Source organism: Corvus moneduloides, chromosome 26 (genome assembly GCF_009650955.1).
Source record: "Corvus moneduloides isolate bCorMon1 chromosome 26, bCorMon1.pri, whole genome shotgun sequence".
Taxonomy (NCBI): Eukaryota; Metazoa; Chordata; class Aves; order Passeriformes; family Corvidae; genus Corvus; species Corvus moneduloides.
Window position 1 is genome coordinate 2,062,970 of NC_045501.1, and position 24,611 is coordinate 2,087,580.

The following is a 24,611-nucleotide window of genomic DNA, read 5'->3' on the forward strand; positions in this document are numbered from 1 at the left end:
GGAAAGCAACATTTTTGGGGGGATCCCCGAGAGGTGGGTCCGTCCTTCTCCAAAACAAAGCGACGGTCCCAGCGCGGACACCCGAGGCTGGGGGAGCCGGGGGGGGACGGGGGGAGCGGGACTCGGCCGCCCCTCGCTGCCGGGGTGTTGGGGGGCGAAGAGAAGGGGTGAGAAAAATAAGAGTGGGGACCCCCCCACGAACGGGAAGAAAACAAGGGGGCACCCGGATTTGAACCGGGGACCTCTTGATCTGCAGTCAAATGCTCTACCACTGAGCTATACCCCCGCTGCGGAGCGCTGCGCGCCGGCGCTGATTGCACTGTCACCGCGGGGACAGCCGGCCACGGACACCCCCTGTCCACTGATACCCCGCACCCACGGACATCCCATCATCACAGACACCACCATCCACGGGCATCCCCTGTCCACTGGCAGCCCGTATCCACACAAACACACACCCACGGACATCCCATCATCACAGACACCACCACCCACGGACCCCCCCCGTCTGCTGACACCCCACTCCCCCCCAATAATACACACCCACGGACAGCCCCCCACACCCAGACATATTCCCCACCCACGGACACCCCTCACCCACGGACACCCACACACACTGACACCCCACAAATACGGACACCCCCACACCCCCCAATACCCCCCTACCACAGCTACACCCCACCCACAGACAGCCCCCCACATCCGAACACTCCGCACCCACAGACACCCCCCGGGACATCCCCACCCACGGACACCCCCACCCCACGCACGAACACCCCCCAAGACTCACATCCCCCCGTGTCCCCTGCCCCACACCCCCAGTGTCCGTGGCTGGGGGAGGCCAGAGGCTGCAGCCCCCCGGAATGCGCCCCCCATTCTCATCCCGGGTGGGGTTCGTGGGGGGATACGGCCCCGCCAGCCCCCCAAACCCCGGAGAGCGGGATGGGCTGTGCGGCCTCCACAGGGCTTGGGGGGGGGGGGTGCGTGGGACCCCCCAAACTGCCAGACCGGGGGTTTGTGGGAGCAGAGGCGCCGTCCGGGACCCCCGTGGCGCTGGGGGGGATTATCCGGAGGTGCCGCGCTGGGCGAGCGCCCAGCGGGGGACGGATGGGGACAGCGGCCGTGATGGTGCCCCGGAGCGGGGTCAATATTTGCTCCCAAAGCTGCCGGGCAAACACGCGGGGAGAGGGGGGGGGCGGATCCTGGCGGGCCGTTCCGGGCACCAGCACGGCCCGGGACACCGGGAGAAAAGTTTGGGGTCACCCCGGTGCGAGCCCCACTGTCCCTGTGTCACCCCTCAGCCTCTCATTTCACAGCTGGGGAAACTGAGGCACGGAGGCAGCGGGAATCTCCCAGGGGGGAAAACCTAAGGAAGGGGGATTCCACATCCCTGGAGTGCGCCCCACTCGCAGCGACCCCCCTGTCCTCGCTGCCCTTGGGGACGAACCCCCCGAGTGATGCCACAGCCCCCCGCCGCCCCGTGCCTCTGGGAACCGGGAATGATCCCGGCGTGGATGGCCCCAAAGTGTATTGGAGAGGTCTGGGGGAGCGCGGGGACGCCCTGGCGGAGCCCCCCGCGTGCTTGGGGACATGGAGGTGACACTGTCTGGGGGATCCGCTCGGGGGGGGCCGTATCCCGAGATAAGGGCCGGGCGATAAGGGCCGGGCAGGGCAAACACCCCATTCGCGGGGGCGTTAGGGGAGGTGCGAATCCCGTCACCCCGGGGCGGGGAGGGGGCGGTGGACGGGGATGCACCGGAGGGGGGGACACAGGGGACACACAAACACGGGGCAGATGCCAGCCCTGTGCCCCCCGTTGCCCGTTCGGGGGGTCCCAGCTTTTGCCCCCCGCTTTTCCTGCTCCCTCCTCCCCCATCCCTGCTGTCCCAGCTCCGGGAAAGGGGGAAAAAAACAGGGAACTGTGGGGGTACCCAAGGGGTTGGGGGGCACAAGGTACCCCAAACTGTACCGATCACCCCCCACCGACCCTCGAGCTATGGGGGGAGCTGGGAGGTCCCCAAGACACGGGGGTGGGGGTGACCTGAGGGGCTGGCGGGGACACAAGACACCCCAAACTGCACCCACCGCCCCCCTGAGCTATGGGGGGACACAGGGCACCCCAAACTGCACCCAAAACCACTCTGAGCTGTGGAGAGACACGGGACACCCCAAACTGCGCCCACCTCCCCCCTGAGCTATGGGGGGGGCGCAGGACACCCCAAACTGCACCCAAACCCACTCTGAGCTATGTGGGGACACAGGGCACCCGAGGCTGCACCCACCACCCTCCTGAGATGTGGGGGGACGCAGGACACCCCAAACTGCACCCACCACCCCCCTGAGCTATGGGGGGACGCAGGGCACCCCAAACTGCACCCAAAACCACTCTGAGCTGTGGGGAGACACGGGACACCCCAAACTGCGCCCACAGACCCCCTGAGCTATGGGGGGGGGGGACGCAGGACACCCCAAACTGCACCCACCGCCCCCTGAGCTATGGGGGGACGCAGGACACCCCAAACTGCACCCACCGCCCCCTGAGCTATGGGGGGACGCAGGACACCCCAAACTGCACCCACCTCCCCCCTGAGCTATGGGGGGACGCAGGACACCCCAAACTGCACCCACCTCCCCCCTGAGCTATGGGGGGACGCAGGACACCCCAGGCTGTACCCGCGGCTGGCGCCGGAGCCAGACTGCCCCGGGGGGGGCTGTTTGCTGTGGGGCTGATGCCCCTCCACGAGGGGAAGGCTGGCAATTATGTAAATCCCTTAACCCCTGATTGCCTCCTCCCACCCCATTAGGTGGGCAAACAGTTTTAGCAGCGGGGGCCGAGATAGCCCGCGGCTACATAAACCCTCCGGGGCGGCCGAGCTGCCACCGCCGCCGCCAGCACCATGGTGACATCCCCGGCCATCCTCTGCCTCTTCGCCTGGCTCCTGCCCCCCGCCGCCGGGCACCTCTGGGCATGGATGTTCTCCCTGCCTCCGCACTCGCCCGATGCGGCCGCCCTGAGCAGGAGCCCCGGGACCGACCTGGAGGAGGTGAGGAGTGGGGGACCCCCGGGTGAGGGGGGTCCTGGGGACAGGAGGGGTGCGGGTGCAGCAGGGTGGGAGATGGAGAGGGTGAGATTAGGGGTGCGAGACAGCTCAGGGTGGGCACAGAGCTGGGTTTGCAGCCTGGGTGGGAGCAGGGTGGGCACAGGGGTGGGTGGGGACAGAATTTACAGCCAAGGTGGGCACAGAGCTGGGTGAGAGCAGGCTGGGCACAAGATGAGAGGATTTCCAGCCAGGGTGGGCTTCAGGGTGGTTTGCAGCCGGGGCGGGCTCAGGATTTGCAGCAGGGTGAGCACAGAGGGGGCACAGGGGCAGATGCAGAACTCGCAGCCAGGGTGGGAGCAGGGCTGGCAGCGGGGTTTACCCCCAGACTGGGCACAACATTTTCAGCGGGGGTTGCAGCAGGGGCGATGGAACCCACGGTGACCCCAAAAGGGGAGAGGGGGACGGGGGGTCCGTGTGCAGCCGGGGGAGAACATGGGACGTCCTTTTGCGGCCGGGGGTGGACACACGGGGGGTCCGTTTGAAGCCAGAGGGGCACGGGGGGGTCGGTTCGAGGCCGGGACTGGACACGGGGGTCCCTTTGCGGCCTGAGGTGGACACGGGGCGAGGGGTCCATCTCCAGCCAGGATTGGTCACGGAGGTTCCATTCCCGGCCGGGAGTGGACACCGGGATTCCGTTCGCGTTCGGGGGGGGCACACGGGGGGTGCCTTTGGAGCAGGGGGGGCACACGGCGGGGTCCCTTTGGAGCAGGGGGGGCGCACGGGGGGGTTCATTTGGAGCAGAGGGGGCACACGGGGGGGTTCATTTGGAGCAGAGGGGGCACACGGCGGGGTCCGTTTGGAGCAGGGGGGGCACACGGGGGGGTGCCTTTGGAGCGGGGGGGGCACACGGGGGGGTCCCTTTGGAGCAGGGGGGGCACACGGGGGGTGCCTTTGGAGCAGGGGGGGCACACGGGGGGGTCCCTTTGGAGCAGGGGGGGCACACGGGGGGTGCCTTTGGAGCAGGGGGGGCACACGGGGGGTCCCTTTGGAGCAGGGGGGCACACGGGGGCTCCCTTTGGAGCGGGGGGGGCACACGGGGGCTCCCTTTGGAGCGGGGGGGGCACACGGCGGGGTCCCTTTGGAGCGGGGGGGGCACACGGGGGGTCCCTTTGGAGCGGGGGGGGCACACGGGGGGTGGCTTTGGAGCAGGGGGGGCACACGGGGGGTCCGTTTGGAGCAGGGGGGGCACACGGGGGGTCCGTTTGGAGCAGGGGGGGGCACACGGCGAGGTCCGTTCGCGGCCGGTGCCGGTGGCGGCGGGGCCGGCAGGGGGCGCGGTGGCGCCGGGCGGCGCCGGGCGCTCCAGTGGCGCAATCGGTCAGCGCGCGGTACTTATAGGGCGGTACGCGAGCGATGCCGAGGTTGTGAGTTCGAGCCTCACCTGGAGCAGGACTTTTAGGGGTCCGCGCGGCCCCCGCCCCGTATTGCCCCCCTTCCCGGCCGCCGGGTTTTCTTTTCCCGAGAAAAAAAATCCTGGAACCGCTGCGGGCTGCGGATGGAGCTCCGTAGCCGGGCAGAGCGCTGTTGCCAGCCTCGGCCCCCCAAAATCACTCCAACACCCCCACACGCAACTTTGCTTTGCAACGTGTGGACAGACGGGGTTTTGCGCTGTTTCTGGCCCGTCTCGGCGTCAGGGATGGGTTGGGGGATGCGGTGTGACCCCCCTGACGTGCTGTGTCCCCTCCTCCACAGGTGACCCCGTGCAGCCCGGCCACCCCCTGCGCCCACGGGCACTTCTGTGACGAGCACTTCGGGCTGTGCCTGCCCACGCGGCCCGCGGGGCAGTTCTGCCGCCACGACCCGCACTGCACCTCCGGCCTCGTCTGCATGTTCGGCAAGTGCCAGCAGCCCGTGCCCCCCGGGCAGGACGGTGAGTGGGGGTCTGGCGTGGGAGGGACACAAGGGACAACTCTGCGAGCGGGGGGACGCGATGCTGGAGCGGTGCTAAGCCAGAGGGTTCTGGGGGTCGCCACCCCGGGGTCGGAGTGGGGGTCCCCGTCCCCTAAGGCCGCTTTCTGTGCCCGCAGGAGCGCGGTGCCAGCGGGACGAGGAGTGCGGGGCCGGCGGCTGCTGCGCTCGGCAGCACGGGGAGCGCGTGTGCCAGCGGCGCCTGGCGCTGGCCCAGAGCTGCCACGTCCCCCCCGGGGGACTCGCCTTCAGCATCAACCAGGTGTGCCCCTGCCAGCCCGGGCTGGTCTGCCGGCCCTCCGCGCCCGCCAGAGAGTGAGTACGGGGTGCCGGCTTGGCCGGGGGGGCGTGGGGGACACCTGGGCGCAGCCCTGGGTCCGGGGGATGGCGGTGGGGCAGGGGCGGAGGTGTCAGCGATGTCGCCGTGTGCTGTCCGCAGGAAGGCGTTCGAGTACCGGCCGGAGAAGAGCGACTGGAGGTGCCGGCAGCCCTGAGCGCCCGCGTTGTATTTATTGCCTGTAAATAGCGTGTCCACGGCGTGTCCACGGCATGTCCGCACCCGGCCGAGCGCCGATAAACCCGGCCCAGCGCCGCGCTGAGCCCGGCGGCTGCCGCTGCCCATCCCCACGGGGGGCTGGAGCCCTCCCCCGACCCCCACGTCGGGTCCTCGCCCCTTCCCCGGAGCCGGGCAGGTCCCGACTCCATCCTCAGCTCAGCCCCGAGCAGGGGGGAGGGTCACTGCGGCGGTCACTGCAGAGCTGAGCTGTGTCCGGTCTCAACCGCGGTGGCCGCAGCCCGCCCCCCGTGCCCCCCAGGCCCCACCAGGCTCAGGCGCGGGGCAGGTCTCACCGAAATGTTTATTACAAAGAACCAAGCGAGCGGGGCGAGTCCCCCCCCCACCACACACACACCAACGAGAATAAATAAATAAAATACATTTTTGTCGGGTCTTTAAATTAAAACTTTGTGGAGTGACATAAATACGGGACGTCCTTCTGCCCGCGGAGGGGGGCAGGGGGGCCCCACTGCCCGGATTGTGGCTGCCACGGGGGCGAGCGCTGGGGCAGGGGGGGCTCAAAGCACTTGGCAGGCAGTGACACCGAGTCCCCCTCCCCCCCCAAAAAAAAACGGGGGAAACTGAGGCACACGTGGGTGGCGGCTTGGCAGCGGCAGAGCTGGGTGCCCCCAAGCCCCCCGACCCGGGCTGGTGGTCTGGGTAAGGCAGTGACCCCGGGGACCCCCAGCATTGCCCCCAGGGGTGTGGGGGGGCGGCAAGGGGCTGCCCCATAAGTGGGACAAGCCCGGTCCCGCAGCGAGGGCTGGACAGGGGGTATCCCCAGCCCACCCTGGTGTGGTCAGCCCGCAGAGTTGAGGGGCACAAGGGACGCCCCGGGGCGGGCACAGGACAAGGCAGTGCCCCGGGGTGCGGGGCGGGGGGGCCGAGGGGGGACGGACAGAGGCTCACGGACGGACAGACAGACGGACACGGCTGGACAGGGCGAGCGTGGACAGGCACGGCGGGGGGGGGGGGGTTGGAACGGGAAGGGGGGGGTTGGGAAGGGGGGACCGGGGCCTGGCGGTCCCAGGACAGCGCGACCCCCCGGCAGGCCAGGGCTGGGCAGCTGTTAGCACGGGTTAGACCCCCAAAACTGGCTCAGATTCACCCCCCACCCCCCAAAACAGGCAGAGCCCCCCCCAAGGCAAACACATGCAAACTGCCCCCCCCCCCCTTCGGGCAGGCAGCGCCTCGGGGGGCACAGCCTGGGGCAGCGGGGAGCCCCCAAAGCCCCTCACACACCGCACACGCATGCACCCCCCCGGGGGGGCCGGCGGCTGTGGGGGCAGTGCCAGGCACCGCCGGGGTGGGGGGCAGCTGGCAGGGACCCCCCCACGGCCACGGCCAGCTCCGGGGGCCCCTGCAGCCGGGTGGCCGAGAGCACCATGGAGAAGCGGGGGGCACCCAGCAGGCAGGGCTGGGCAGGGGGGGCACGGCCCCCGCCCCGTGCCTGGGGGACGGGGACACGCCGGGTCCCCTTTGGTCACTTGCTGTCCCTGCCGGGCAGGGAGGGCCCGAGGCACCGCGAGATGCTGGGGGGCTGCGGCAGGGGGAGACCCCCCCTCAGCGGAGAGTGGGGCAGGGGGAGCCCCCAAGGCAAAGCGGGGGCTCCCCATGGCACTGCTGGCCGGGCTCGGGGGGGCACAAAGGCAACCGGCGGGGCTGTCCCGCACCCCAAAACCAGCGCTGGGGGGGAGCCCCCTGCCCGCACCCCCTCACCCTAACGCATGTAAACGTCCTGGCCCCAGCCCTCCCCGTCGCTCTGGCCCAGCGGCTCCTGGCCCTTGGCTCGGCCCCGCAGCCCCCGGCCCTCGCGGCCGGGCTCGGCCCCGTCCCAGGCGCCGGGGGGCGGGTGGGGTCCGGCCCCGGGGGGGCCCGGCGGCTCCTCCTCGACGGGGTCCATCTCGATGTCCATGCAGCAGGAATCTCCGGGCTCCGTGCCGGCCGAGTCCCGGCTGCCCGGCGGCTCCGAGTCGAAGGTGTCCTGGCGGGACAGGCTGCGGGGGCCCGGCCGGGTGGGCGGCGGGGGGGGTCTGCCCTGCCCACGGCCCCCCGAGTCCCCCGGGCCCTGCCGGAGGCGGCCGTGCTCCCCCTCCGGGTACGGAGCCTGGGTGCGAGAAGCAACCACACCATGCGGGGCTGGACGGGCGGGGGGCTGGGGGGTCAGGGAGGGGTTAGTGGGGGGTTAGTGGGGGTCAGCCGGCGGCCGGAGGGGGTCACACGCTCCTGCCCAGCCTGGCCTGCCCGCGCCGCTCACTCGTGACACGACGGCAGCAGGGCTCAGCGGGGAGGCACCGGGGCAGGGAATGGGGAGGGGGATGCAGGGGGGGGGCTCGCTGGAAGATTTAGCGACAGACAACACAGGACACGTGTCCCCCCTCTGTCCTCGGCCCCGGCGGTAGCTGCAGGACGCCCGGCTCAGCACCGCAGTGGCCACGGTGGGATGGGGCTTTGCCTCTTGCCCGGCCCACCCAGGACACCCCCAAACCCTCACCACCACTGCAGCTCCCCCAGAGAGGTGTGGGAAGGGGGGGTCTGGCACCCCGGCAGCCCCCAGGAAGGCACAGGGTGGGTCTCAAAGGGGGCAGAGCCTGGGAGTTCCCAATCCCCAGGGCAGCTCCAGGACTTGGAGGAGGCACAGATTCCCAGGAGACCCCGAATGTGGGGCTGGCACCAGTCCCAGGCAGGAGAGATCCCCAGGGCTGATCCCAGTGATGGCCCCAGTCCGGGAATGGGGGCAGGTCCCTGGGGTGACCCCGATCCCAGGAACAGTCCCATGCCAGGGGTCTGCAGTACCGCTGGGGGCGGGGGGGGGCACAGGTTCCCAAAGGGACAAACCCAGGGCTGGTCCCACTCCTGGGGGGCTGTGGTTCCCCATAGTGACCCCAATCCCATGGGCTCCCAGGGTCCCCAGGGCCGGTGACCCCACAGCCGGGGGCCACGGTCCCCTGGGGTGACCCTGACCCCAGGACAGGTGGCCCCAGTCCCAGGGTGGAGAGCAGGTTCCCAGGGCAGGTGACCCCAGGGACAGTCCCACACCTGGGGGGCCATGGTTCCCCTGGTGCCCCCGATCCCAGGGGTATTCCCAATCCCAGGGTGCAGAACACATCCCCAGGACAGGTGACTTCAGGGACAGTCCCACACCCGGGAGGGGGACCACAGTCCCCTGGGGTGACCCTGATCCCAGGGCAGGTGACCTCAGGGCCAGCCCACACCCTGAGGGGGCCGTGAACTCCCCGGGCTGTCCCCGATCCCAGGGCTCTCCCGAGGGCCGGGGGGGTGTCCCCGCCGCCTCCTCACAGCGTGTGCTCCTCCAGGGCTCCGGGGGGGCTGGGGGTGGCCTCGCGGCCCCAGAGGTTGAGGTTCCTGCGCAGGGAGGTGAGCACCTGTACCTGGAGGTTGGAGACGGGCGCGGGGCTGGCGGCCAGCGCGGCCGTGGCCATGGTGCGGTTCAGCAGCGGGTTCGGGGGGTTGCTGCTGGGCGGGTGCGTGGCCTTCCAGTAGGCCTCCAGGTACTCGGCCAGGTGCTCGCAGGCCTCCTCCAGCTGGTTCTCGTCCAGCACGATGTCGAACATCTCCTGCGGGAGGGACGGGAGGGAGCTGGGGCAGGGCGGGACAGCTGGGACAGGGTGGGGACACTGGGACAAGGAGGGGCAGCCGGGTATGGGGTGGGGATAAGGGGACACGGTGGAGCCTACGGGACATGGGGCAGAGCCTGTGGGACAGGGGTCATTGGGATGGTAGAGCCTATAGGGCAGGGTGGGGGCAATAGGACCCAGGGCAGAGGCCACAGGACAGGTCAGGGACAATGGGACAGGGTGGGGCACCCGGACATGGGGCAGAGCCTATGGGACAGGGTGGGGTCAGTGGGATGGGGTGGCATCTATGGGACAGGGCAGGCCGATGTTGGGCAGGGGGCGGTCAGGGGGTGGTCAGGGTGTGGTCAAGGTGGCCGGGGCACACTCACAGGTGGGCACTGTGCCAGCTTGTCCGAGGCCACCATCTGCACGTTGAGGTGCTTGGCCTGGGACTTCCCCCTGGACTTCACCAGCCGCTGCAGCACCTGGGCAAGAGGGGACAGTCTGGGGTGGCCGTGGAGACCTGGCCGGAGCCTGCCCAGCTCCCCCAGCGTGGCAGGGAGGGGCTGGCACTGCCCCCCCAGCCGCCCCGGGGCCCGCACCCACCTTGGGGGAGGTGATTTTGATGTAGACGATGATGGGGGCCAGGGAGGTCTTGGCCAGCTGGGCCGGGTGGTTGATGGTGTCGGCGTCCAGGGCCACCAACTGCAGCGTCCGGGCCAGCTCGAAGATCCGCTCGGTCTCGCTCTGCACCTCGGCTGGGGGGGGCGGGATGCAGGGACGGGGTGAGGGTCGGGGGACAGCACGTGGGGACAACGGCTGGGAGATGGGATGAGGGGCACGGGACGGGGACAGGAGCAGGAGGGGGCTTGTCCTGGGACTTGGCCACCTCGGTGTCACCGCAGGGCCATGGGGTCACTGCGGGAGGGAGGTGGCACCGGCTGGGCAAGGAAGGGGTGAAGCCCCCCCACCCCAAACCACGCACGCACGGATGGAGGGGGGGTCAGACAGGGCGGTGTCACCAGGGTGTCCCCAACCCTCAGCACCTGCTCAGGGCCGGGGGGGCTGCCGGAGGTCCCGGCGGGTCCCTGTTACGTACCCAAGACATCTGTATCAGGAGCAGGGGAGGAAGGAGGCAGCACGGAGGGGAGGAACCCCAAAAGAAAGGAGAAATAGGGAAAAAAAAAAACACAACAGAGAAGATAAAAGAGGAGGAGGAGGAAAAGGAGGAGGGTGAGGAGGAGAATGAGGGTGAGGATAAGGGAGAGGGTGAGGATAAGGGAGAGGATGAGGGGGAGGATGATGAAGAGGATGAGGAGAAGGAAAATGAGGATGAGGAGGAGGAGAATGAGGATGAGGAGGATGAGGAGGAGGAGCAGAGGCTCTGAGTCACAGCCCGGGGGGAGCACAGGGCCCCCCGTTTGTCACCCCACGCCGGGGGCTGATACAGATGGAGGCTTGGGGGGGCTCCCGCGGGCCGGGGGGGGGTCCGGGGGGGCCGTACCCAGGCTGGAGCGGGTGCTGGAGCGCTCGATGATCGTGTGCTTGCTGGGGTTGTTGAGCACGGAGCGCTTGGCCAGGGAGATGTCGGCTGTGACCCGCGTGATGGAGATCCTAGGGACACAGCGGGGACAGCGACGGCGGGGGGACCCCCCCACATCCACACCCACCCCCCCCGGACCCTGCTGGCACCCCATTCCTGGCACCCCACACTGCTGGAGCTGGACGAGCAGGACCCACCCTGTTTTCCTGTGGGTTTAGGGATTCCCCCCATGGGATTAGGGGGGCCCGTTGTGTATTTAGGGGTCCCCCCCATGGGGTTAGGAGCCTCCCTGTGGTTTTAGGCCTCCTTCCTGGGAGATTAGGGCTCCCCCCCATGGGTTTTGGGGTCCCCCTGTGGGTTTAGAGATCCTTCACAGGATTAAGGATCCTCCACAGAGTTCGGGGTCCCTCCATAGGGTTAGGGGGTCCTCCACAGAATTTGGGGTCTTCCGTTGGATTAGGAGTTCTCCACAGAGCTGGGGTCCCCTCATGGTTTTAGAGGTCCCCCCTATGCGTTCAGGGGTCTCCCATGGCATTAAGGTTTGGGGTCCCCCCTGTTAAATTAGGGCTCTCCCCTAATTTACGGGTTCCTCTATGGGGTTAGGGGTCCCTCTATGCATTTAGGGGGTTCCTTCATGGGCTTAGGGGTCCTTCAGTGTGTTTAGGGGTCCCATTATAGGTTTAGGGGTCCCATTGTAGGTTTAGGGGTCCCCCGTGAATTCAGAGGTCCCTCTATGGGTTTGGGGTTCCCTCTGTGGGGTTACGGCTCTACACATGGATTTAGAGGTCCCTCTATGGGTTTAGGGGTCCCCTCACGGGTTTAGGGGTCCCTGGCCATGCAGCCCCCCCTCACCTGCCATCAAAGCGATGCTTCAGGAAGTCAAACAGCGCCTTCTGCATCATGTCCGTGACCTGGGGAAGGAGGGGGGACAGCAAGGCCAGAGGGACAACGTGGGGCTGGGGTCCCCCCCGAGCCCCCCGAGCGCTCCCCCTGTGCCCCACTGCTCACCTCGTAACCCTTCAGCGACGGCCCCACGAGGATGATGGGGCGCATGGAGGGCACCACGTCGTACGGGGGCACGTGCTCGGTCTGGGGACAGAGCCGGGCGTCACCAGGGCCAGGGGAGGGGGACACGGGGCACGCTTGGCTTCGCCCCCGCGGGGGCGGCTCTGGGGTTTTTGGGGGGCAGGAGGGGGGGGGCTGCAAGCAGGAGGCACCTCCCAGCCCCATCCCGCGGGCCCTCCCGGGGGTCCTGGCGCTACTCACCGACTTCTGCTTCTGCTTCGCTACGTCCCGGGGGGCCGCGGGGGCCGGGGGGCGAGAGGAGACAAACAAGGCATGCGTGTTACCCGCGGGCACGGGGCACCGGGGGGCGCGGGGACACGGGCGTGACCCCCGGGGTGAGCCAGAGACACGGGCGTGACCCCCGGGGTGAGCCAGGGACACGCGTGTGACCCAAGGGATGAGCCAGGGACACGGGCGTGACCCTCCAGGGCACCCCAAGGACACATATGTGACCTGGAGGCTGAGCCAGGGGCACATGTGTGACCCAAAGGTGACCCAGGGGACATGTGTGTGACCCAAAAGTGACCCAGGGGCACGTGTGTGATCCACAGGGTGCCCAAAGGACACGTGTGTGACCGAGGGACACACATGTGTGACCCAGGGAGTGGTCCAGAGGACGTTTTGTGATCCGTGGGGTGCCCCAAGGGACATGTGTGTGACCCAGTGACACACGTGTGACCAGGAGATGACCCAGGGACACGTGTGTGACCCAAAAGTGACCCAGGGACACGTGTGTGACCCAGTGACACACGTGTGTGACCCAGAGGTGGCCCAGGGGACACGTGTGTGACCCAGTGACACACGTGTGTGCCCCAGAGGTGGCCCAGGGGACACGTGTGTGACCCAGTGACACACGTGTGTGACCCAAAAGTGACCCAGGGACACGTGTGTGACCCAGTGACACACGTGTGTGCCCCAGAGGTGGCCCAGGGCCGTGTGTGTCACGCACGGGGTGCCCAAAGGACACATGTGTGACCCCGGCCGTGCCTCAGAGCCGTGTGCATGACCCAAGGGGTGCCCCAGGTGACACCCGTGTGAGCCGGGGGTGCCCCAGGGAGTCACACACGAGGCATCACCCACTCTGGGGCAGCTTTGGGGGCCAGCGGGGGCTCTGCAGGGCTTGGGGGGCAGCTGGGACTCCCCCCCCCCACAGGCCTGCTTGCCCCAGAAGTCCCTGCAGAACCCCCCCCGCCCCCCGTCCTGCGTTGTGGTTGCGCCCGAACCCCCCCAGCTTGTGCCCAGTCTGGGGGGGAGGAATGGTCCATTCTCAGTCGCAGGGGGGATGAGACACCGGCCGTGCTGGAACACACCATGCGCACACTGCGGGGGGAGGCGACCGGGAGGGGGGGCACGGGCTGATCCATCCTATGGACGAGGGGGGATCACAGCCACGGACTGATCCACCCCGGGGATCATGGGGGAGTGTCACCATGGATGGATTGGATGGATCCATCCCATGGATCACAGGGGACTGATCCATCCCATGGCCCACGGGGGGGATGCAACCACGGACTGATCCATCCCATGGCCCACGGGGGGGATGCAACCACGGACTGATCCATCCAACTGACAACAGGGGGGACACAGCGACGGACTGATCCATCCCACGGTCCATAGGGGGGATGCAGCCACGGACTGATCCATCCCATGGACCATGGGGGGGACGCAGCCACAGACTGATCCATCCCACGGTCCACAGGGGGGATATACCCATAGATGAATCCATCCCATGGACCATGGGGGGACGCAGCCACAGACTGATCCATCCCACGGTCCACAGGGGGGATATACCCATAGATGAATCCATCCCATGGACCATGGGGGGACGCAGCCACGGACTGATCCATCCCATTGACAACAGGGGGGATACAGCCACGGACTGATCCATCCCATTGACAACGGGGGGGGTGCAGCCACGGACTGATCCATCCCATTGACAACAGGGGGGATACAGCCACGGACTGATCCATCCCACGGTCCATGGGGGGATGCAGCCACGGACTGATCCATCCCATTGACAACGGGGGGGGGTGCAGCCACGGACTGATCCATCCCATTGACAACAGGGGGAATACAACCGCGGACTGATCCATCCCATTGACAACAGGGGGGACGCAGCCACGGACTGATCCATCCCACGGTCCATGGGGGGGACGCAGCCACGGACTGACCCATCCCATTGACAACAGGGGGGGGTCAGCCCCGCACTGACCCCTGGCTGCAGGCTCACCCTGTGCCGGGGCAGCGCTTGCCCCCAGCCCCCGTGGGGTGGCCCCAGCCCCCGTGGGTGCCCCCAGCCCCCCGGCAGTGTTAGGGCAGGCAGCGGGTGCAGCAGGCGAGGCGGGGCCGGCGGGGGCCGTTACCTTCCTAAAGAAGGGGATGCGCTTGTTGTGGGCGGGGGGGGTGGTGACACTGCTCACGCTACTCTTAGGGGAGCGCTGGGTCTCCATGGCCTCCTCCTCCTCTAACTCATCGGGATCAAAGGCAAAGCTAGGCATGTCCAGGCCACCTGGGGACGGCCGGAGCCGGGAGAGGGCAGGGAGAGAAGAAGAGCGATAATGGCGATGGAAGAAGGGGGGGGGGGGAAATGGAGATGGGGAGGCTGGGAAAGGTGAGGGGGTGGTGGGGCTGGAAGAGGAGAAGCAGAGGAGAGAGGTCCCGGGGGAAGTGGGGTCACCCTGCCTGCACCCGGGGCGGAGGGGACGAAGGGGTCACCCGTGGGGAGGCGGGGGAAGGACCCCCAGGCTGGACCTGCCGGGGCCGAGGGGACCCGGGACACTCTTACCGCTGGCCGGGGGGGTTGGCCGGCGGGTCCCCGTCACCACATCGCCCAGGCTGGAGCTGGAGTTGTCGCCCGATTTGCTGCGTGGGAGAAGCACGGAGAGAGGGGTGAGGGTGGGATGGATTGGGGGGGTCGGGAGAGAGCTGGGGGAGGGGGTCGGGGGGTCGGGGTGAGCCTCACCTCGAGCTCAGGCGGTTCTGCCTCATCTTCTGCTCCTGCAGCAGCCGCATGTTCTCCAGCTTGACAGGGCTGGGGATGAAGCCCACCTCGCAGCCCTCCTTCACCAGCCGCCCGATCCACCAGTCGTTGTTGTACTTCTGCTCCAGGGGAGGGGAGGGGGGGGAGAAACACCTTAAAACCGCCCCACACCCACCCCAGCGCTGCCCCCCGGCCCCCCCAGCCCGCTCCCACCTCCTTGATGTGCAGGAAGTCCTTGGGCTCGAAGCAGATGGCCATGCCCTGCACCGGCACGTCGTCGGTGGCCGAAGGGTTGTAGCCAACGTTGGTGCGCACGGCGAACGCCACCGGCTTCGTCTGCCAACGCGAGAGGGGTCGGCAGCTGCCCCCGCCCCAAAACGGGGACATTCCACTCCCTGCCACCCCCAAAACAGCGAGATCCCAACCCCTGCCACCCCCAAAACAGCGAGATCCCAACCCCTGCCACCCCAAAACAGAGACCTTCCACTCCCTGCCACCCCAAAACAGTGAGATCCCAACCTCTGCCACTCCAAAACAGGGACATTCCACTCCCTGCCACCCCAAAACAGTGAGATCCCAACCCCTGCCACCCCCAAAACAGCAAGATCCCAACCCCTGCCACCTCAAAATAGCGAGATCCCAACCCCTGCCACCCCAAAACAGCGAGATTCCACCCCCCTCACCCCACCCTGGCCAGGCAGGTGCCGGTGCTGGTGTCACCAGCCGGGCTCAGCTCCTCACCAGAGCCACGGCTGGGGAGTGGCCACAACCCCGGCCAGCAGCTAATGAGGGGCTCATTAGCTAATTACCCCCACAGCTCGATGGACACTCAGCCAAGGTGAGAACCCAGGCTCCCAGTTCCGCCCAGCAGACCCCACTGCCTTCCCAGTGGATGGCTCCAGAGGATGGGATACGGCAGGGATGGGGCACAGGGGGTGCCGGGGGGGTTCCATCCCGGCTGTCCCACCTTGGCTTTCTCCAGCTGTGCCATGGCCTGGCGCTCGGCCTCCTTGCGCAGCGCCTCGCGGTCCTCCTCCAGCGACACATCCGAGTCCGAGGGGCGGCTGGTGTAGGACTCAGCCGAGCCCTGCGGCAGCGGGGAGGGGGCTCAGCCCACCCTGTGCCCCCTCCCCAGAGCAGGGAGCCCATCCCCGATGGAGCCCTGCGACCTCCCAGCACCCTGCCACTGGTGCCCGTCACCGCAGCCTCTTGGAGAAGCCACCCCGAGCAGGGGCCGGTCCTGCCCGGAGCCGGGGTCACGGCAGGAGAGGGACACACACACACACGGCAGCTGTTGCCACCGCTCCGGCCGGGAACGTGACACCGGCCCAGCTCCCATCCCGCTCCCCGGGGCCTCTCCGAGAGCCGGGAAGGCAGCGGGGACCCCCCGAGTGTCCCCCACGCCAGGGCAGGCCAGGGGGACAGCGCTGTCCCCACCACAGGGTCCCAGGGCAATGGGGACAGGGCGCTGTGGGGTGGCTCGGGGTCATCCCGGGACAAGGTTGGAGCTGGGGTGGGATTGGGGACCCCCCGCTCAACCCCCAGCCCCAGGACCGGGGTCGGGGGGACAGCGGGGACACCCACGGGATGCCCCAGCCCCAGCGGGGGGGGGTGACGTGGGGGACATCCCCCCCCAGCCCCCCCAAATGCCCCCAGCCCCACCAGAGCCCCTCGGGGTTGCGGGACTCCCCATCCCTGGTTTGTCCCAGCCTTTCCCAACACCGGGGATTTGGGGGTCGCTCAGCCCCTCTGCACAGCCCCCCACCCCCAGCCATGGGGCTGCGGACCCCCGGGGGACCCCCTCCCCAAAACCCACGGGGCACAGCCCAGCTGCCCTCTCCTCCTGCCCCACGGAGGGGATTTTGGGGGGGTCACCGGTGTCCGGGCACGACCCCCTCACCCCACAGAGCCCCCCCAGCTCCCGGGACTGACCCCACAGAGCCGAGGGGGACCCCGCGCCGAGGGCAGAGCGGGCAGGGGAGGGGGTGGGGGGTCCTGGGGGGCCGCGGGGGTCGCTCACCGGGGCCGCGGGGTCTTTGCCGGGGATCTCCATGGTGGCAGGGCCGGGGGCGAGCGGGGCGGGCGCAGGGCTGGGCACGGAGGGGGCTCAGGTTTCAGCCCCGGGTATATTTAGCCCGGTGCCGGGCAGGGGGTGGGGGCCCTGCCGAGCCACAGGGGTGGGGAGGGCGGGTTTGGTGCCAGCTGGGGGGTGCCAGGGTTGTGTCCCTTCCCTGGCACCCCAAAAGGAGCAGGGGACCCCTGGGGGGGCTGCAATTTGGGTGGGGGGACCCCTGCAGCACCCGCGGCAGAGCAGAGAGGGGCGGGAGGGCACAGCCAGGTCCGGCTCGGTGTGACCCCACCTCAGCCCCCGAAGGGGAAAGGACCGCTGGGACCCCCCAAAAGTGCCGGGGCGCCCCTCACCTGCCGGACGAAGCTGTTGGAGGTGGTGTCGGACGAGGTGCTGCCGTCCGAGCGCTTGAAGCGGCTCTTGCGCCTGCTGTACTTGCCCTGGGAATAGGGGAGGGGGCGACAGGGGAGTGTTGGACCCCGAAAACTCCCCCCAAAACTCGGGGGGCAGCTCTGCACCCCCCCCCCCCCCCCATCCCCAGCCCCCGCTGCCGGGGATGCTCCGGCCCCCTCCACCCCCGCTCTGCAGCTCCCGGGGGGCTCGGGGATGGGATGGGATGGGATGGGATGGGATGGGATGGGATGGGATGGGGCTGCCCCTTCCCGGGGGTCGCGTTATTGGGGGGCTGCGACCCCAACGCCACGGGCAGGGACGCAGTGGGGCTGAGCGGGTTGGGGGGAGCAGCCCCCAAACTGCCGCCCCCCCCCCCCCTCAGTCAAACCAGAGCCCAACCAGCCCCCCCACTGGGGGGGGTGACAGCAATGGGGAGCCCCCCCACCCCCCCCACCACCACTCCAGTGCCCGAGACCCCCCCCCCAGCGTGGGCACCCACCCCCACGGGACCCCCGCTCCCTCCTACTGGGATGTGCTGGTGGAGCTGGGGGTGTCCCAGTGCCCCCCCTGAGGCAGCTCCCTCCCTCTGGGGGAGGTAAAAGGGGGAACAACGCTGGCGACAGCGGGGCTGTCACCCCCCCAGTGTCCCCGAGGGACAGCTGGGCCCAGCTGCCACCCAGCCCGGGGGTGGGGGGTCCCCATGCTGGGTATTTTTAGGTCCAGGACCCCCCCACACACACACATCCCACCCACGGGGCTGGGGGTTCAGTGACGAGACTCCCTCTGCCCCCCATCCCTTGAGACCCCCACCCCAAAAACCGTCACCCCACCTGGCTGGCGCTCCCCAAGAGCACAGAGAGAGGGGGGCTCTGTCCCCAGTGCCCCCCACCCCTCTGGGACCAGTGAGGGACGCGTCCCTCTTCCCCCCCTAAACCAGAGGGGACAAGCCAAGGGAAGGGGTGAGGGGGAGGGAGCACCCCAAGAGTTTTCCCAATTCCTAAAACTTTCCCGGTGGGCACAACACCCCCCCAAACCCCACCTGCCCACTTTGGGGGGCAAAGCCCAGGGGACTGGGAAACTGAGGGGGGGGGCTGGATTTGGGGTCTCTCCGAGGCTTATGGGGAGGACACCCTTTTTTGGGGGGGGATGCTGAGAGGAGGGGGTCACCCCGTTATGGGGTGTCGGGATTTGGGGGGAAGGGGCGAGCCCCATCTCTTGCCCCCAGCCCCACGGGGGAATCCCATGGGATGAGCCCTCCCCCTCCCCCCCTCTCGCCGCTCAGCGCGGGGGTGCGGGCGATGCTGACACCCCCCCTGCCGCCCCCCCAAATTCCCGGGGGTGTCACCTGGAGCGCGGCGTTGTCCAAGACGTCCATCTGGATGTCCTGCGTGGAGCTGTAGGGGGTCCGGGCCATGCCGCCTTCCCGCACCATGGAATCGCCGGGCTCGGCGGGATTTTGGGATGGATGGGTGGGTGGATGGGGGGGAACCACACAGAGGAAGATGATGACGATGACGATGAAGCTCAGGCCTGGCCCCCGCGGTGACGGAGCGGGAGGAGGAGGAGGAGGAGGAGGAGGAAGGAGGAGTGGGGATGGCGCAGGGGGGGCGAGGGATGGGCGGCCGCTCCCACACCGCCTCCCCGGGGGGATGGGGGATGCGGGAATGCGGCCCCCCCGCCCCATTCCCAGGTACGGCACCCCCGCAGCGGCTCCTTCCCAAAAAAAAAAAAGGGGAGTGCTGAGGGTGCCCCCCTCCCCAAATTGGGTGCCGGCCGCTGTTTGCCCGCCCAGCCTTTACCCTTGCGGGCTGGGGGGGACCCCAAAAAGAGCCGGGGGGTCACGAGGACCCCAGGCTGTGTGTGGTGGTGGGGCGGGGGGGGAACACGCTGGATTTTTGGGGCAGCCCCCATCCCCAAACGTCAGCGCCCGGAGCGGGATCTGCCAGTCTGGGAATCCAGCGCTTCCTGGGGACGAGGCTGCCCCAAAAATCCAGCTTTTTCCCCCCAAAGCCTCCCCTGTGAGCACCCTGGGGACCCCCCCGTGCCACGGGGAGGGACCCCCGGACCCCGCTGCCTTCCCCTGGCAGGGTGCGCCAGGCAGGACGGTGTCCCCTGTCCCCAGGGACGCTGGGGACAATCCTCCCCCCGCAGGGACCCCGGGATGGGGGGGCCGGACCCCCCTCCCCAGCAGGACCCAGCGGTGACCCCCCAGCCCCGGCCGCTCTGACCCCGCCGCTGCCGCTCCGCCGGCTGTTGGAAAGTTCAGAATTCCTTTGCGCCCACCCCGCAGCCCGGCCCCGCTCCAGAGGGGCTTTTCCTGCTCCCACCCCGGCTCCCGGCACAGCTGACACCACATTTTCCATCCTCGGCCCCCATCCATCACCACGCTTCCATAGGGGCGGGACCTTTGGAAGGGGACGAGCGGCTCCAGGTCCCCGCAGGGACCCCATCCCGGAGCCCCCCCCCGTGCCTGGAAAAACTCCGGCTTTGGGGCTGCCGCTGCCCCCCCCCGACCCCAATCCTGCTCCTCCCACCTCTCCCACTTGGAGATGGAATCCCTGGGGGATCTGTGGGGACCCCAGGGGTGTTTTGGGGGGCAGAGAAGAGGCGGGGGGGGGGGGGGGTCCTTCCAGCCGGGATCCTTCCCGGGGGCGGAGGCGAGCGCACCATTGCCTGGCACTGCGTGGGAGAGGAACAATTACGGCATCTCCTTGTCGCTGCCGGAGCTGCTCCGGCTCCCCGGGCCCCCTCTCTGCTCCCAGGACAAGCTCCATGAGCATCCATCCCTGGATATTCCCGGCAATCCAACGGAGGGGCAGCAAAGCTCCTTGGACCCCCCACACAAGCAGCAGCAGCAGCAGCAGCATCCCTACCTGAAACTCCTCAAATTTAGGGTCGGGTGGCTCTCTTCCTCCCGGGATCCTTGGGAAGCGCGAGGTGGCACTTCCAGAGGGCTCGGGGACACGCTCAGCCCGGGTGTCACCGGCATTGTCCCGTGGCCATCCGGGAGCCTGGCGGGGCAACGATTCCAGCGGCGAAACCCCGGCGCTGGCAATTCCCACCCCTGAGCCCTCTCCCGCCTCGGGAGCCTCCAGATTTGGCTGTTTGTTTAAGGAAAATGATGAGTCAATTTTTAAACAGCAAGAGCCTGTGTTTATTCGTGTTTTTCTCGGAAAACGAACCAAAAATCTGTCGGCAGCGGCTCCTCAGCTCGCGCCATATGTCGGCTGCGCCACGGCCGCCAGATCCCCCCGGGGAATCGTCAGCATCCACGTTCCGGGGGCTCGCGAGGTGATTTTGGGGGGTAACGAGGTGTTTTCGGGGGGTTTGAGCTCTCCAGCCGCTCCCAGCCAGAAGGAAGGAGGGAAAACAGCTGCAAATCGGTGGATTTGGGGATTATGGAACATCAAAGCGGCGTTTTCGGAGCGTGGGATTGGTTTAAAGCGGGAATTCACTCACGGAGACACCTCTGTGTTTTTAGGCCAGGCACAATCCGTACGTTATCATCCCCCGAGAATTCCCTGCTCCAGGAATCCTTCGGCAATCTGTTCCCAGCACTTTTCTGGGTCACACCAGGCCCCTTCCGAGCATTTTTGGGGCAGGAAGCATCATCCAGCCTGGCCATGCCTCAGCTTTGCAGCTGCAGAACGGTGCCATGGATGCACCCAGACCTCGCTCGAGTCTGACCACGGAATACCAGGAAGGGGGAATGTTCTCTGACAACCCTCACCAGCCCTATCAAGAGGTTATTTCCCAGGAAAACCTGAATTCTCTTTTCCCAGCAGCACCATAACCACTGGAAAAGAGGTGGGACTTGATCCTCAGCTTGAACAACGCAGGATTCGAGCCCCTAGCTCCGGCTTTGGGGTGGATTCTTGGGAAAGAAGGGAAAACGGAGATTCCATTCCCTGCTAGGAGAAGTGAAGTGGCAAAGCTGGTGTTAAACTCGTCCTAAGGAACATCTTCCCACGCAGGGGGAAGGACAAACTCTGTCCAGGTGTCTGCAGGTCCGAGGAGGGCGAATATGGGATGGGCAGGGGCCAGGACAGAGCCAGGCTTCCCAGTATGGGCCAGGCTGGTCCCAGGGCAGGGACAGACCTCCCAGCACAGGCCAGGCTGATCCCAAGACAGATTCATGCCTCCCAGTATAGACCAGTCTAGGCACAGCACACGGCCAGTCCTCCCAGTATGCGCCAGACTAGTCCCTAGACAGGTCCAGTTCTCCCAGTAGGGGCTGGGACAAGCCCTGAACACTCTGCCCTGGGCGTCCCACGCCGTCAGTGGGGCGGGGACATCCCCATATCCCGTCCCAGTCCATCCCAGTGCTCCCAGTTTCTCCCACGTGCCCCCCACAGCCCCCACCGCGCACGCGCAGACCCCGCCCAGCCCTTCCCGCCACGCACGCGCGGGCTGTACCATCCTTCTACCGCGGGGGGGGGGAAGCCGGGAAGGACCCATCTCTCTTCCACGCATCCCGCGTGGGTCTCGACACCACAAGTGCCCTTCCAGTGAGCGAACACGGGTGATTTCATAGCGGTTGTTCATTTACAGCGTTCCGGGCGGCCCCGGGGCCGCGGGGACGGGAGCGGGGGGGAGGGCGGGGTGGTACGTGCCGCGTGCTGAGGGCGGGGTCAGCGCCGCCGCTGCGTCTCTCAGGCCCCGGCGCCGCCGCCATGAGGTGGGAGCGGGGCTGTATCCGCTGTTCTGGGGGATAACGGCGGTCGGGAGGCACCGGGAGGGACCGGAGGGGACTGGGGGATGACTTAAGAGCCGGGGCTGGCTCCCGGCTGTGCTGCGTGGCGGCCCCGGGCGCTGTGAGGCGGCCGTGGCCTCTTCAGGCCTCGTGGGAAAATGGCGGAGGAGGCGCGATGGCCGCGCTGAGGGGCCGAGGGGGCGTGAGGGGGGTCTAGGGGTGCGGCGGGAGTGGAGGGAGCGCTGAGCGGGGTGGGCTCGCTCGTCTCGGGCACTGCGGTCCTTGGATGCGCCCCTTGGAGCAGCGCGGGGTGTCCGGGGAGCTCTGGCCGCGGACTTGAGGGCGGGGTGAGGGTCCTTGAGGGGTCCTGGAGGGTGCTGAGGGTCCCCTGAGGGGGATGCGACATCCTGAGCCGGGTGAGGGGGTCTCCTGAGGGGTACTCTGAGGGGGGGGTGAGGGTCCCTTGATGGGGGTGAGGTCCCTCCCAGAGGGGTGCGGGCTCCCCTGGGGGGGTGACGGTCCCTGAGTGGGGGGTGTAGAGTTCCGTGAGGAGGATGACACAGTCCCCTGGGGGGGTTGCAGGGTCCCTGAGGAGGGTGAGGGGCTCTCTGAACCGGATGATGGAGCGCCCTGAGAAGGGCGAGGGTCCCCTGAGGGAGCTGTAGGGCCCCTGCGGTCGGTGCAGCCTCCCCTGATCTTGTGCCCATCCCTCTCCCAGTATGCTCCGGCTCCAGAAGAGGCTGGCCTCCAGCGTCCTGCGCTGCGGGAAGAAGAAGGTGTGGCTGGATCCCAATGAGACCAACGAGATCGCCAACGCCAACTCCCGTACGTGGGGGGCTGCCCTGGGCCGAGGGGCCCTGTGGGACAGGGACCCACCAGGAGTGTGGGAAGAAGGTTTTTGGGAAGCACAGTAACAGGGAGCTTGGCTTAGAATGATGAAATCATTTGAGTCTGGGAAAGACCTCCCAAAATCATTTGTTTTAGTCTTTGGGTTAGGTAAAATTCAGCCCCTTGAGCAACTTCTTTGTACTGTAAAGTGGAATTTTCAGGATTTGCACTGAGGGGGTGCCTGGTGGCATCTTCTGAGGTAACAGTGAGGGAATCAGGATCGTTGGAGATTCCATGGGAGAAACAGGAGGAAAAACAGGGCTCTGAGGAGAGGGCTGCCTTCTCCTTGGTGTTGGATCCTCTCCATCCCTGTGGGATTGGGGTCAGTGCTGGCCTGGCGGTCCCACAGGAAGTGCTGGGCGCTTTTGCAGGGCAGCAGATCCGGAAGCTGATCAAGGATGGTCTGATCATCCGCAAGCCCGTGACCGTGCACTCACGGGCCCGCTGCAGGAAGAACACGCTGGCGCGGCGGAAGGGCCGGCACATGGGCATCGGTGAGTGCTGCACCCGCGGGCAACGGCAGAAATTCCCCATCTCCCACAGCTCCTGCTGCGCCCTCCCCCTGGGGAATCGCCTCCCAGAGTCCGGGTACAGCGACAGAAAATCCCTGGGTTGGGCCAGTGGAGGTTTTTTTTTTTGGGCTGAAGAGGAGGGTGAAAGGCTTTGGGGTGAGCGTGGGGTTGAGCTGGCAGGAGTTTGGGCTCGTTCTCACCCCGTTGGCCCGATCCAGGCAAGAGGAAGGGCACGGCCAACGCCCGCATGCCCGAGAAGGTGACGTGGATGCGGCGGATGCGGATCCTGCGGCGGCTGCTGCGCCGCTACCGCGAGTCCAAGAAGATCGACCGCCACATGTGAGTGCTGCCAGCCTCCCTCCCTGGGGAATCCCGGCAATTCCCAGCCTCCCTGGGGAATCCTGGCAATTCCCAGCCTCGGGAAGGCGGGAAGCTGGGCAGGGATTGATGCCCCACTGTGCCGCAGGTACCACAGCCTCTACCTGAAGGTCAAGGGCAACGTGTTCAAGAACAAGCGGATCCTCATGGAGCACATCCACAAGCTGAAGGCGGACAAAGCCCGCAAGAAGCTCCTGGCGTAAGTGGTGCCCTGGGCAGGGGGGGTTTGTCAGGAATAATTCCCCCCGTGGGTCATTCGGGGGGGGTTCCAGGAGGGATCAATCCCAAACTGGGCAGCACTGGCTGGGGGCAGAGAAATGTGGGATTGTGGCGGAGTTTTGTGTTTCACTGAGGGTTTTAGTGCTCAGAGAAGTGGGAACTGGGAAATTCCTGATCAGCTGCTGGAGTGGGTGAATGATTGACCAGGAGAGGGCAGGGATTGCTAAATCCCGCTGTGTCCTTGGGGGGGAAAAGCTGAATATCTTCATTCTGGGCTTCAGCACGGACTCGTGGCCCTAAAACAGCCCCAGGCGGGAGCTGGGCTCCTCCTGGGCCGGAGTGAATGGAAAGCCCCGGGATGCGGTGGGATCGTGGGGCGGTGCTGGTGTGGGACAGCAGAACCCCAGGGGGATTGGGGACAGTGCTGGGGCTGTTGTGAGGCTGTTCAGGAGCTCCTGGAGCACTCCTGAGCCCCTGACCCCGCAGGGACCAGGCGGAAGCGCGGCGCTCCAAGACCAAGGAGGCGCGGAAGCGCCGGGAGGAGCGGCTGCAGGCCAAGAAGGAGGAGATCATCAAAACCCTCTCCAAGGAGGAGGAGGCCAAGAAGTGACCGCGGGCTGTCCCCTGCCCTGAGTGTTCTCCATCCCCAGGCATCCAATAAAACATCCCGGACTCTTCCTGCCGAGTCTCCGTGTCTGCAGCGGGGAGGGAACAGGGAATTGCTGGAAA

At 67.5% G+C, this 24,611-nt stretch overlaps 3 protein-coding genes and 2 non-coding genes across 13 annotated transcripts; 3 read left to right on the plus strand and 2 right to left on the minus strand.

Moving 5' to 3' along the window:
- Positions 1 to 214: 214 nt before the first annotated feature.
- On the minus strand, positions 215 to 286 carry TRNAC-GCA. Its single transcript has one exon. It is a non-coding gene; the product is annotated as a tRNA-Cys (tRNA).
- A 2,611-nt stretch (positions 287 to 2,897) lies between these two features.
- Positions 2,898 to 5,929, plus strand: LOC116455799 (multiple epidermal growth factor-like domains protein 6). Its single transcript, XM_032134088.1, has 5 exons — positions 2,898 to 3,044; positions 4,313 to 4,465; positions 4,770 to 4,971; positions 5,129 to 5,324; positions 5,449 to 5,929. The coding sequence occupies exons 1-5, from the start codon at positions 2,898 to 2,900 to the stop codon at positions 5,501 to 5,503; spliced, it is 753 nt and encodes a 250-aa protein (XP_031989979.1). The 3' UTR covers positions 5,504 to 5,929.
- Positions 4,401 to 4,490, plus strand: TRNAI-UAU. Its single transcript is given in 2 exon segments — positions 4,401 to 4,438; positions 4,455 to 4,490. It is a non-coding gene; the product is annotated as a tRNA-Ile (tRNA).
- Positions 5,848 to 21,464, minus strand: CACNB1 (calcium voltage-gated channel auxiliary subunit beta 1). 9 transcript variants are annotated; one of them, XM_032134207.1, is made up of 16 exons: positions 20,066 to 21,464; positions 18,538 to 18,722; positions 17,153 to 17,239; positions 15,699 to 15,818; positions 14,945 to 15,067; positions 14,714 to 14,850; positions 14,537 to 14,613; positions 14,115 to 14,260; positions 11,695 to 11,775; positions 11,539 to 11,597; positions 10,648 to 10,757; positions 10,243 to 10,251; positions 9,750 to 9,901; positions 9,533 to 9,628; positions 8,958 to 9,143; positions 5,848 to 7,672 (listed from the first exon to the last, which is right to left on the minus strand). In XM_032134207.1, exons 2-16 carry the CDS (start codon positions 18,622 to 18,624, stop codon positions 7,286 to 7,288), a joined length of 1,857 nt encoding a protein of 618 aa, XP_031990098.1. In that variant the 5' UTR covers positions 18,625 to 18,722; positions 20,066 to 21,464; the 3' UTR covers positions 5,848 to 7,285. The 9 variants fall into 9 exon arrangements, with proteins under 9 accessions (XP_031990098.1, XP_031990091.1, XP_031990094.1 ...); XM_032134200.1 differs by lacking the exon at positions 20,066 to 21,464 and having other exon boundaries at positions 18,538 to 19,332; XM_032134203.1 differs by lacking the exons at positions 14,115 to 14,260; positions 20,066 to 21,464 and adding an exon at positions 11,953 to 11,972 and having other exon boundaries at positions 18,538 to 19,328.
- A 347-nt stretch (positions 21,465 to 21,811) lies between these two features.
- Positions 21,812 to 24,559, plus strand: RPL19 (ribosomal protein L19). The gene is made up of 6 exons (XM_032134280.1): positions 21,812 to 21,870; positions 22,604 to 22,710; positions 23,145 to 23,267; positions 23,504 to 23,624; positions 23,752 to 23,862; positions 24,369 to 24,559. The coding sequence occupies exons 1-6, from the start codon at positions 21,866 to 21,868 to the stop codon at positions 24,490 to 24,492; spliced, it is 591 nt and encodes a 196-aa protein (XP_031990171.1). The 5' UTR covers positions 21,812 to 21,865; the 3' UTR covers positions 24,493 to 24,559.
- The last annotated feature ends 52 nt before the right edge of the window (positions 24,560 to 24,611 follow it).